Source organism: Urocampus carinirostris, chromosome 2 (genome assembly GCF_059441175.1).
Source record: "Urocampus carinirostris isolate Australia breed hairy pipefish chromosome 2, RoL_Ucar_1.0, whole genome shotgun sequence".
NCBI classification, from domain to species: domain Eukaryota; kingdom Metazoa; phylum Chordata; class Actinopteri; order Syngnathiformes; family Syngnathidae; genus Urocampus; species Urocampus carinirostris.
Window position 1 is genome coordinate 10,555,738 of NC_142350.1, and position 13,454 is coordinate 10,569,191.

The window sequence follows — 13,454 nt, forward strand, 5'->3', positions numbered from 1 at the left end:
TCTGGTGAAATGCTAAATAATTTTTTTCTACACATGAAGGATTCACTGGACGCAATATAAGCACGGGCACAGTTTCTGAGCTCTCCGATATTCTTCCAGGAGCAGTTGCGTCCTTTCCTTCCTACATAGGCTCCATCGAACCACTCCTAAATTAATTCAACGCTACCCTGGCCAATGCCCTGGATTCAGTAGCGCCCATCCGGCATAAATCACGACCTAAAAGACGCACACCTTGGTTTAATGATGAAACTAGATCCCTTAACCGAGAATGCAGGAAATCTGAAAGAAAATGGCGCGCTACCAAGCTTGAAGTTTTCTATCAAATCTGGTGTGAAATTGCTAAAGACAGTATTAATTCAACACATACTAAAGCACTCAAATCTATAGATGCACGACATGGTGGCTGTCCAGGGATTTTGTCCCGTTTTAGGTAACTGTCACTCGATAATCTTAAACAGTTGGTGAATACGGCCAAACCGACGACTTGCCAGTTCGACCCGCTTCCAGGTTCACTTATTAAAAGGTCTCTTTGGCGTGCTTGCACCTTCAGTTCTAAATATTTTAAACATATCACTCTCCTCAGGTGTAGTTCCAGCTGCTTTTCAGTCCGCAGTCATTAAACCCACACTGAAACGACCCAACCTTGATCCAGAAAACTTATGTAATTATAGACCTGTGTCAAACCTACCGTTTCTTTCTAAAATACTTGAAAAAGTAGTGGCACAGCAGCTGAATGATTTCATGTCCGAGAACAATCTCTTTGAATTAATGCAATCAGGATTCAGGGCTAACCACTCTACTGAGACAGCTCTGATTAAGGTAACCAATGATCTCCTACGGGCAATTGACTCGGGCGCATCATCACTTTTGCTGCTGCTGGACCTTAGTGCTGCATTTGACACAGTGGACCATAATATCTTGCTAGAACGGTTGGAAAAATGGATTGGTCTCTCAGGAAACGTCCAATTATGGTTCAGATCCTACCTCTCAGATAGGACACACTGCGTTAATTATGGCGAATTGACATCTGAGCCATTTAGTGTTACTTGTGGTGTTCCGCAGGGTTCAGTGCTTGGCCCCCTTCTCTTCAGCATTTATATGCTTCGACTGGGTGATATTATTGGCAAGTATAATGTCAGTTTCCATTGCTACGCAGATGACACTCAACTCTATCTCCCGATGGAGGAATCTGCCACACTAAAAAATGACTGGTCCTGTACTCTAAAATGGAAATTTGGAGGCCTGCCTCACTGAGATAAAAGAGTGGATGTCACTCAATTTCCTGCGTCTCAACTCTGAAAAGACTGAAATGTTAGTTATTGGTCCATCTAAGTCCCGTGACTTGTTCTCTAAAACCGCTGTGAACATAGACAATTGCCACATCACACAGAGCGACTCACTTAAAAATTTAGGTGTCATTTTCGACCCCGATCTGTCCTTTCAAACACATGTGAAGAAAATTACTAGATTTGCTTTCTTCCATCTCCGTAACATTGCTAAAATTCGTCCTATACTTTCTCAGTCGGATGCAGAAATCATAATTCACGCGTTTGTTACCTCCTGTCTCGACTACTGTAATGCACTACTTTCCGGTCTCCCGATGACCAGACTCAAGAGTCTTCAGCTGGTACAAAATGCTGCAGCGAGGCTTTTAACAAGGACAAAAAAGTACGATCACATCACCCCAATTTTGGCTAACCTGCATTGGCTCCCTGTTAGCCTAAGATGTGATTTTAAGGTTCTCCTACTACTATACAAAATCATACATGGACTTTCCCCCTCATATCTTTCAGATCTGATCTCCCCCTATGTCCCGGCCCGAAGCCTTCGTTCTGAGAGCGCCGGTCTCCTGGTGATCCCAAGAGCCAAGAAGTGTTCCGCTGGTTCGAGAGCGTTCTCCATCCGGGCACCGGTGTTGTGGAATGCTCTTCCCCCTGAGATTTGATCTGCAACCTCGGTGGAAATGTTTGAAGCTAGGCTTAAAACTCACTTCTACTCTATAGCATACGAAAAACCTAAACTTCTTATATGTAATACCTTGTGAAGCCCTTAGAGACTAATTGTGATTAAGGGCTATACAAATAAAAATGACTTGACTTGACATGTGTTTTAAACTCCGGTCAGTATTACTGGCGGGCCACATATTAAATTATCTCGGGCCGTACTTCGCCCCTGAGCCGGAGTATGTACATGCCTGGTTCGCATCATTGTCACTGTCGACCAATCATGTCTCTGTACTTTGATTCCCACACCCTTTCGTAACCTAGGAGATTTAATCAAAAGGAAGGGCTCAGCGGAGGGGTTTTTAGGAGCGGTTGGAATATTTTCTTCGGGCTCGCTCTAGATCTCCTTAAGAGTTTAAAATCCACAGATGTTTTTTCTTCCTTATTTTGTCTTTAAACTTATCAAAATTGGATCGTTTAGTCTTCGAATTTCTCGTCTATCCGCATACGCAGTACATATGATTAAAAGTGTTCATCTTCCCATCGTATGACTACAAATTCTCGTCGGCTCAATCCCTCCAACAGGCTTTTATTTGGCTAATGAAATATGGCGGTCGGCCATCGGGTAATATAAACGAATATAAAGCATGGGGAAACGGGCACCGGCACAATAAAATGCTTTTTATGAAGCTCATTTGTTTGTGTAAGTAGATTTAGCAAAGTGTTTGCCGTGCTAATGACTTTGACGTTAGCGCTACTTAGTCTCGTCACGCCGGGTGATTCGTAAGCCAGCCTTGTGTTTGTGTGACATTGACGCCAATTGTGAGTTTGCGTCTCGGGGTCCCGCAGAGTCTCCAGCACCGATTACTGTAGCCGACACATCTGCTGCCCACCCGCCGAGCGCAGTGTGTCCGGGCAAACGCACACAAAAAAAAAATCCAAACTCCACAAAGTCTTTAAGCGACTCCCCTCACCTGCCTTTGCTATTAACCTCCGACTTGTGGTCGAGAGTCTCCGTCCTTAGCGTCTCAAGTTTATTTTTTCCCATCCCGCAAACTCAGCGGGGCTTCGGCCGCTATCTACCCGGGCCCTTATGTCGCTCGGCTGCCGCGGGGGCCGTTCGTTCCGCCTCTCCTTCCTATTTCGGACATCCTCGCTGTGAGTGTTGATTCCCCTCCGCGGTGTGTGAGTGTGTTTCTAGAGCAGGGGTGCCAAACTCATTTGAGCTCGGGGGACACATTGTAGAAGAAAAAAAAAACTCACGTGGAGGCCAGACTAATAAGAGAAGAAAGAAAGAGAGCAATCGAGCGAATGAAAGAAATAACGTGAGAGAAAGAGAATGAGGGAGAAAGTAAGAGAGAACAATAAAGACAAAGAGAGACACAGAGAGGAAAATTAAGAAAATAAAGAAAAATGAGAAAGAGTTAGAGAGACAGAGGAAGGGAAAGAGAAATAATAAAACAAAGAGAGAGAGAAAAGAGAAAGAGATAAAAAGAGTGAGAAATAGAGAAAAAGAAAAGTGGAAGAGAGAGAACATGAGATAAATGAAGGAAGAAAAACACAAAAAGAGAGAAAGTGAGAATATATATATATATATATATATATATATATATATATATATATATATATATATATATATATATATATATATATATATAAGATATATATATATATTTCACACAAAAGAGTGCGAGAAAGAGAGAACTAGTGAGAGAGGGTAAGAAAAAGACATTAAGAAAAAAGAAAAATAAGAGAAAGGGAAACGAAGAGAACGAGAGAGAGAAAATGAGTAAAAGGGAGAACAAGTGATAAAGAGAGAGTGAGAAAGAGAATGAAACAAGAGAGAGAGAGAAAAACAAGAATAAGGGAGAAATAGAGAGACTGAGGGAAAGACACATAGACTATAGACAAAGGGGGAGTGCTATTCTGGCCTAGCCTCATGACGGACTTTAATATAAAATGTGGGTGCTGAGTGTTATATAAGCTCTTGATATTTTATTTTATTGCCTTTTCATATTATCTATTTGTTTGGTTCCCCGTAAATCTTGATTTCCATGGATATAAATGCTATTTCCAACCCAAAAAAGACCCTTGACTTTCTGGTAAAGAAAAAAAAGATGCGGGAATTAGAATTCTCTAGAACAGGGCTCCCAAACTTGCAGCCCGTGGGCCGGATAAGGCCTGCCAAAGGTATTAATCCGGCCACGAGGCAACGCCAAGAGAAGCGCTAAAAAAACGAGCTACACTTTTATATGTACACTTGGCACTGCCCCGAAACTTACTGTTTCTTTCTCTCTCTCACTTTTTCTCTTTCTCACTATTTTTATCTTTTCTTATTTACTCTCTTTCAATTTCACTCTCTCCCTATATATCCATTTCCTCTCTTTCTCTTGCTCTCTCCCTCTGTCTTTTTTTTCTATTTCTTTCTCTTTTGTCCTCTCTCTTTTTCTCTCCAAATTGTCCCTAGGTGTGAATGAGCGAGTGAGTTGCCTGTCTCTGTGTCCCTAGGTGTGAATGAGCGAGTGAGTTGCCTATCTCTGTGTCCCCTGCGGCTGTCTGGCAATTAGTTTAGGGTGTCCACTGGCCAAAAACGGCCTCCAGTGACCCAGTGAGGATAAGTGTGGCAAAAAATGGATGGATATTTTTTTAAGTCTTTATATTTTGAATTTTTGTTAATTATCACATACAATTTAATGAAATCATAGTTTCCTTTTGCATTTCTTTTTTTAGTGTTGTATCTTATGTTGTTTTGTCTTTGATTTCGATAGATTTGTATTTCCTCATGTATTCATTCAGGCATGTTTGCCCCTCCTCCCCACTCCTCTTTCTTGGTGTCCCAGCGGTTTCGGACACTCACCGCTGGTGACGACTCCCTCCAGCCTGATGATGTTGGAGTGGTCGAACTGTCCGAGGATGGCGGCTTCGCTCAGGAAAGCCCGCCGCTGTTTCTCGGAGCAACCGGCACGCAACGTCTTGATGGCGACCGGCAACTCTCGCTTGCTGGGAAGCTTCAGGCAGCCGCGGCACACCTCCCCAAAGTCGCCTTGGGGGGACACAGAAACCGCAAAGTAAGCCTTTTCCATGAAATGACCAAACGGACGTCTAGAATGAGGTTAAGACAGTGGTACATCTTTAAACGAGGGCCTCTTAACACCGATGATTTGGTATACGATAGGGCTGCGCGGTTTTGGGGAAAAATTTCAAATATTTTTGAGAATAACAACCCATGAGGTCATTTTTGATCTCACTTATGCATCCAGCGTTTTTTACGAGTGACAGGGCCGTCAGACTGTTGAGAAGCAAAAACGTGTCTGAATGATGTCACCAGTCACTGCTTCTTTTGGAGTCTCCAAACGGCCACTTTTGAAAACGCCGAACCCCTACCATGAGAAAAATGTGCAAAATACTAATGTTTTGTTTTTCAGATTGTGATCAAATTCAACCTGGGGCCATGTAAGGCTTTATTCATTCGTCCCAGCTCTTTCCTAGCTAAAATGCTTATGCTACAATCGTCTGCAGGCATTTAATTACAAAATAAAATTCAGGCGAGGAAAAAAACCATCCATTTCTGTGTACTGTATTCCAACTCCGATTACTCATTGTTTGTAGCACTTGCAGTGATTATTTCAGTATACAAGCTTTTCTGGGAGAAAAATACATACAAGGGTGATTCCAAGCAGTCCCAGAGGCTACCACTAGAGACCGCTTGAGACCACTTATTGCCAGCCTCAGCTTGTCCCTGTTGGCGCATGTGACACATGATGCCACCCACTTATTTATTTTACAAGGCAGGTTTATCTTTAATGTACTACATCTCTTTTTTGTGACCCTCGCCATGAGTTCCGCAAAGGGTAATAATAAGGTGTTGTCTGAGAAAGTAAAGAGAAGTATGTCAATTAAAACAGCAGGAAGTAATAGTGTTAGTGTGACTGACCTAGCTAAAGAGAATGATCGGTCAATATCTCCTAATTGTACCTTGTTGAAATGACTGATGTCAAAGGATATTAAACCAACCGGTAGCGTGACTGTTCCTTTAAAATTACGAACCATTATTCATGACAAAAGGGCGACGTTTTTAATTACTGTCTACCCGTATACGCGACAAGTAGCTCGCAAGAAATCGCGACACAAAGAGCAGAAGTCACCATCTATCTACAGCAGGGGTCTTAAACCTCTTTCAAGGCAAGAGCTTCTTTTTGTTACTAATTAGCACAAAGGGCACCCAGTTTGATATGTATTCTTAAAATAGATTATCTTATTACCATGTCACTACTATGCTATACCAGGTTAATTATTGGAGGTAGGGTTAAATAGACTGTCAAACACTAAAAAAATAATATTACACGAAAATAACAATGACCCAGCACTGGAATAAAAATAAAAGAGATGGTATGCTGTAAAATGTTTGTGTGTATGTTTATTCAAAGTAAACAATAAGTGCTTACGTATCAATGAAATGATGAAATGAAATGAAATGATCTGCATTTATATAGCGCTTTTCAAGTCAATGACTTCCCAAAGCGCTTTACATTGTGCTTCACATTTCCCAATAGCGGCTGTGATCTATGCAGCCATGTAAGGCGCTAACCTGCTTATTGGGGGTAATTGGGGGTTCAATGTCTTACCCAAGGACACTTCGACATGTAACACGCACAAGCCGGGATTCGAACTGGGATCCCTTAATCCTAAAACGATCGCTCTACCTCCTGAGCTACTGCCGCCCCCAACAGCAGTCTATCGTATATTACTCTTCCTGCACACCTCTCCCTCCATAACATTAGTAACGTTCATGGTAAGTGTTCATAATGAACTTGCATTTCATTTTGTCAATATCATCTCGTTTATCATATGAATGTGTTTTGAGTGATCAGAAAGATGTGTTTTATAGCTATCAAGAGTTCACCAGAATGCTTTTAGATGGTCAGTAACAGGCCAATTACTTTTTGATTATTTCATATTACGAAAAGTCACTCGTTACACAAACAATTTGAGCTACAAGCACGATCCTAAAACGTATTAAGCTCTTATGAAGAAATACCACTGTAGATGTTGATCGGGTTTCTTGGCAGCCTTACCTGTGTGCACAATCCTCTCAATCTTAATGCTGGAATTGTCCAACTCCTTAGCAAAGGCATGAATGGCCTGCAGCAGGTCCTCACACGTCTCGGGGTCGATGTAGGTCCTCCGTGTGGGGATCTTGACTGAAAGGACAACATGCATTCATTTTTTTGCGACTACACACAAATTGACCAAAGTCAGGCGCCTTAAAACAAAACGATCCAGTCTTTGAGAGACTTCTTTTAGTTAAAAAAAAAAAAAAAAAAGGTGTTTTTTTAGAGAAAACATATTAGTAATATTAGTACAAGTTTAAGGTTGTTTTGACTGAAAAGACAAGAATTTTGAGTGGTGTGGTGTATAAAAATACCAATTTTTAGGGGTCATTTAATTGTTTGGGTCTAATAGGCCTACACGGAGATTAGGCGATTGTATACAATTTTGTTTTATATCTCTCTCTATATATATATATATATATATATATATATATATATCTATATTAAACTTGCCTTGTAATATATTGTATTATTGAAATAAAAACTAAATATGTATTTCTACCAGTAAATGTTGGTTTTTCTTTTGACAAAATAAATGAATAAAAAAGAATTAACTATTTTGAGGGGCCATATTTTATAGTTATAGGGCTAATTTATTTGTATGATACGTCTGTTAGATTATAGATTATATACATTTTCTGTATGTTCATTAAAAAACAGATTATTTTTACTATTATTTTTTCAGTTTCATTTTATTGGCCCATCCTAAACATAGGACCCATTTTTTGCATTTAAAAACAAAATAGTTTTATATAGTCTAGCTACCAGTTGAGTATAAGGTTGTTGTGTCAAAAATAAAAAGCATTGACATTTTTTTTGAATGATTGTCTTGTTATTGCATATTTTGAGTAAGGAAAATCCAATTTTTGGGGAGTTATTCTATAACTTCCAATGTAATTGGGTCACATATGTTAAGTGTCTTTTAAATACCTAATTGCTATCAGTATCCGCTTAACCAAATAGTCCAATTTACCGATCAGTGTGCATATTATATAGTCGTAAACACACCCTATAAAAAACATAATTTTTTCGAACCACAGTTCTTGATTTGTTTGTATAATTGAAACACACATGTTAATCTCTTTGATGTGACCTTGCCAAATTGCGGAGGTTGCAAGTTGAAAAGCTCAGACGACTTCTCCCCGACTTTGGCCTGCTTCCACCAAGCTGGCCAGATCAGACAGCTGGCTTTATGTCTTCCCACCTTATCGCTCGAAAAACGACACAAACGCAACATCGGCATAATCTCTTGTTGAAACCAGGGTAAAGGGACTTTTTGATGACCGCGCGAAAAATGAACGTCAGCAGAAAATGTCCCGGAAAAAAAAAAACGCTAATTACAGTGTCCTGAATTCTCTGTTTTTAGCCTATTTGTCACTCTCAAAAGTTTAATACCATACAGAGACAACCCAAAGAAATACAAAATGCTGTTTTAAAATGTTGATTCCATTCATTAAGGCACAAAAGAATCCATCTATCTGGCCCTATGTGGAAAATAATTTGTCACCCCCCCTTGTAAGATGACAAGTTAACTGTGACAAAGCCACTGTTTAGGGATAGCTGTGCTCAATTCCACAGGCCACACCCAAATTTGATATCCACCACCTGTGTTGAATCAATAAATCACATACATCGACTGAAGTAGGCTAACAAATTTTAATAATACAATCAACCTGCCACAATCCTAAAAAATCCAGAAGCAATTCGGAAAAAAGTAATCCATCAGCCCGGAAAAGGTCATAAAGCTATTTACAAGGCCGTAGGGCTCCAACCAACCACTGTCAGTGCTGTTATCCACAAATGGAGAAAACTGGGAACAGTGGTAAACTTTCCCTAAAGTGGTTGACAACTAAGATTACTCCAAGAGTGTGACGACGGCTCATCCAGGAGGTTAAACAAGATCATTGAAAAACATCCGGGGAACTGCAGGCCTCGCTGGCCTAAGTTGAAGTCAGTGTTCATGACTCCACTATAAGAAAGACACTGACCAAATATGGCATACATTGGAAAGTTGCAAGGCGAAAACCACTGCTGTCACAAAAGAACAAAGACTCGTCTCACAATTGCCAAAAAGCATTTTGATTATCCTCAAGACTTTTGGAGAACAAGGGTCCTATAGCTTTTTTTTTTGGTTTGAACAAATGTATTGACACTAATAACAGCAAACAAACAATGTGAAGTTTTAACAACCCTTCTCGACAATCTTAACAGCAATAAGGCATATTCACAAGTTTGTTATGTAACATCTTTGATAGTGTCAATAGATCCGTCCAGTTTGAACAAATTCATTGACACCAATAACATCAAACAAACAATGTGAGATTTGAACAACCCTTCTCGACAATCTTAACAGCAATCAAGCATATTCACAATTTCGTTATATAACATCTTTGTCAGTTTCAATAGATCCGTCCAGTCCAAAATCGATTGTTTTTTGCCCTGAACAAATCCACCGACACCAACAGCAGCAAACAAACACGACAATCTCAACATCAAACAAGCATATTCACAATTTTGTTATATCTAAGGCTCGTTAAATTCAAGACTTTTCAAATGTCTTTTGAATTCAACTTTATTACCAAGTCGACAACTGATTTGAAAGGCCCGACTGAAACCACATCACCGTTTTTATATTTACGGTATTGTGGTCACACGGTGTTGCCAGGGAAGTAAATCGGCAAATCATTAAAACAACAATTGATAAAAATGTAACTAAATCCTTTAGTTCAAACAAATATGAATCTTATGTGTTCACATTTTTAAGACTTTCGAAAATTGAATTCAAGACATTTTAATTAAATTAAGGCCTTATTTTTGGAATAATGCATTCAATGCCTTTTAAGACTTTTCAAAAATCTGCTTGAACTTTGGAGAAACATTCTGTGCACTGACGAGTCAAAAATGGAACTTTTTGGAGGATGTGCAAGACCTTTCGATCTGGTGTAAAAATGACAACGCATTTGACAAAAAGAGCACGATGCCAACAGTGAAGCATGGTGGTCACACAGCAAAACAACTACCTGAAACACACGTCTGAATGGTTTAAAAAAAATAAAATAAAATAAAAAAATGAAGGTTCTGGAGTGGCCAAGTCAAAGTCCGAATTTAAAGCCAATCGATATGCTGTGGCATGACCTTAAACGGGCAGGTCATGGTAGAAAACCCTCCAATATGGTAGATTTGAAACAATTATGCAAAGAAGAGTGGGTAAACACTACTCCAAAGCATTGTGAAAGACTCGTTGCCAATTGTCCCAAACGTTTGATTTGTTAGGTAGCCAAAGTTACTATTAGGTTCAGAGGCCTATGACTTTTTCACATAGGGCAAATACAATGGTTTAATGATCTGAAACCTTTGCGAGTGCTAAATACACTAATATCAGGAAGGGGGCAAATCCTTTTTCACGGCACTGTACATGATGCTATTTAATGACACTGTTGCTGAAGTATTACGCCGTTCCGAAGCTAGATCACGTACTTTTGCCTTGCATCATTTCACCGCTGCCGACTTAACGAGAGCGCTGATCATTTCCGCGGATAATTGGAACAGCGCTATCGACCCCGACTGTTCTCCGACCTTAAAAAAACGTCAGTTTTGCGGATTGCTGGCGTTTCAGTCACTGACCGGCGCTCGTGTTTACCGAGCGCTAACGAGCGGCAAATAAAGCGGCCGGCGGGCGAGCCGATAAGCATTGACCTGGGGAGAGCGCCTCTCAATTAGACAAGCTTTTGTTAGCGCCTGTTAAAGATAATCTTGCAGGAAAAGGTCTCCAAAAGCTTTGAAATGTGATTACAGGTCCGGATTGACCCGCGTGGGGGATCCAATACTTGCGGCCCCATACCGATCCCACACGCTACTGTGTGCCAAAAAATACCCCAAAAACAAAAAAAAAAATTGGCCTCTCTGTGGACCTCTATCCTTAAAGGGACAGTGTGTATTATTTAGTGCTTCTAGTAGTTAAAAAAAAATATTAAACAAAAAAAAAACAATTTGTGATTAAGGGCTATACAAACAAATGTGACTTGACTTGAATATAAATAATAATCAAATATACATGAACTATGCATTTTTTTTACATAAAACGAGCCTCACCTAAAGGGAGCTGACACAATTGTCTGCCATTTTGCTGCTACGGCTGGTAAACATGAAGTATAATGATGTGTTTTGGTCACTGAGTCTCCATAGTTTGTATTCTTCCTTGTGATTTTTAGCACAGGTTTTCAGTTGCACTACACGATAGGACAACACCTAGTGGTCAAATAATACATTGTCACTAAACCCCCTCCCCCCAGAAAAAACAACAATATTACTTTACCTATGTTTTCCTTATATCCTAACCTGTTTAGTTTATTTTTTCTGATTTCCAGATATTTTTGCTTATACAAATATGATTAAAAGTATTATTTCATAAATTAAATACATTTGGTAAAGGTAGAAAGTTTTGACAATTTTAGAATTTATTTGACGAAAACCACATTTTTCCCCATTCTATATGCATTTGTATTATCTTATTTTACCAAAATAAAAACAATTAAAAAATACTTTAGTTAGATGGGAGAAAAATGTCAGCAGTTATCTTTCAGTTACTTCATAAAATGAATGTATAATTGCATTATCAGAAAAAATAATCAAAATAAGCTAAATTATCTAAATTGTATTAAAAAATATCTCACCTTTTAAGAAATTAAAGCATCAATTGAGTTTTTTTTTTTTTTTTTTTAAACATTCTTTTGTGGATTATTTGCAGATAAAGTACTATAAACAGACAGGGAAGTATATCCTAATTGTAAAATATTTTCAAACCGGTTTTATATATCTGAATATATAGTATGTATGGTTTCGGCGCTTGGTATCAGTGAGCGCAGAAGAGTCGAGCACCGGTACCCGTCTTGGGTATCAAAATCCCTGTCTTGGTTCCTTTTCTTGAAAGTCAAACGTTTGCGCCAATTCCCATCATGTCATCCGATCTGAAGGAACATTTCCAATGATTAAAAACGATACCCAATCGACAACGAGAGCGCATATGCAGCCGGTGGACCACCAGGGGCCGCCGACTGTTTCGGACCAAAAGACAAAATGAAATAGCATCACTCGGCGGTGCCGTCTCCGTCCCATCTTCCCGCTGATTTCCCCAGATGCTTTCCCTTCTGTGTTGCGCTTGCATTTTTCCATGCAACGGCGCCGAACAATATTTAAACTCTGTTTATTAAATCTGCAGATGAGCCTCGATCCTGTCCGAGCAACCCACACGATTGTACTGATGTTGGCTTTCTGTGTCGAAGAACACAAACAAACGAAAAATCCAACATGTAGATAATAGCTAGAAGAACACAAGTGCTGTTTTTTCACATTGCAGGTCTATGCAATGTCGAAGCTTCTCTTCCAATAGTATTTAGCATAGAAAGGGAATGTTTTCCTCCACATGGTTCCCACAACTTAAGGCAGGTTAAATTCAAGACTTTTTAAGACCCTTTTAATACCTGTTGAAAGCAAATTTAAGACCCCAAAAAACAGAAAACAAAACACAAATGAAACAAACAAAACAAAATAATCAAAATATTTCTTGCACGTAATACATTGTTCCTCGTACACATTACCTAGCACAGCCGAATAACGTTCGTCTGACAGCCCTTTCTCATCAAATGGACTCTTTCTTATCATCCAAAGTAAAAGTTTCTGTCCGAAGTTGCTATATATATATCGTGGGTAGACCTAAGACATGCGTCTGCTCTGAAAGGCCCGGATGAAACCACATCATTGTTTGGATAGTTATCGTGGTTACGGGATGATGCCAGGAAAGTAAATCGGTGAATTATTAAAAAAAAGACAATTGATAAATGTGACTAAATATTTTTAGTTCAAACAAAAATAAAATCTTGTTGTACTCACAATTTAAGGCTTCAGAAAATTAGATTTAAGACATTTGAATGCCAATTAAGGCCCTTTTTTTTTAGAATAATGAATTTAATGACTTTTAAGACTTTTTAAGGATCTGCGGGAACCCTGTTCCAATATGATGCTAGCTTATATGTAGAAGAAGAGTATCAAAGAGAAAGCTAGTTTACAATACGATGCAGCTTTGGGTGTAGAAGTGTCATAGAAAAACACATTGCTATATTTTGATAATCACTCTAGCAGTAGAAATAGAGGAGGGCACTTTTTTTGTATATATTTTTTTAAAAAGTTTACTACATTTATTTTTGGGGAACTAAATTTATTTTTTATCTTATTTTGTTGAACACACAAAAAAAAAAACAAAGGGCGAGGGCTGCGGGGGGAAGAGGGGCAAGGGGTAAAAACAAAACAACATTGCAGTGATGGGGAATATCTTCCATGTTCAAGTCCAGGTAACGAAAATAGTCACTTTCCTGTGACCCGAATTTCTTTTTTAATTCCGCAG

The 13,454-nt window shown here is 39.2% G+C and overlaps 1 protein-coding gene across 2 annotated transcripts in view; it reads right to left on the reverse strand.

Moving 5' to 3' along the window:
• The window catches only part of epha10 (EPH receptor A10), a 228,162-nt gene that overhangs the window by 22,354 nt on the left and 192,354 nt on the right, over window positions 1-13,454 (reverse strand). For both annotated transcript variants that reach the window (XM_088328870.1, XM_088328869.1), the window contains 2 exons: window positions 7,019-7,144; window positions 4,801-4,986 (listed from right to left, as the gene is read on the reverse strand). In XM_088328870.1, the coding sequence (XP_088184996.1) occupies window positions 4,801-4,986; window positions 7,019-7,144 (312 nt within the window). The remainder of the gene's footprint in view (window positions 1-4,800; window positions 4,987-7,018; window positions 7,145-13,454) is intronic.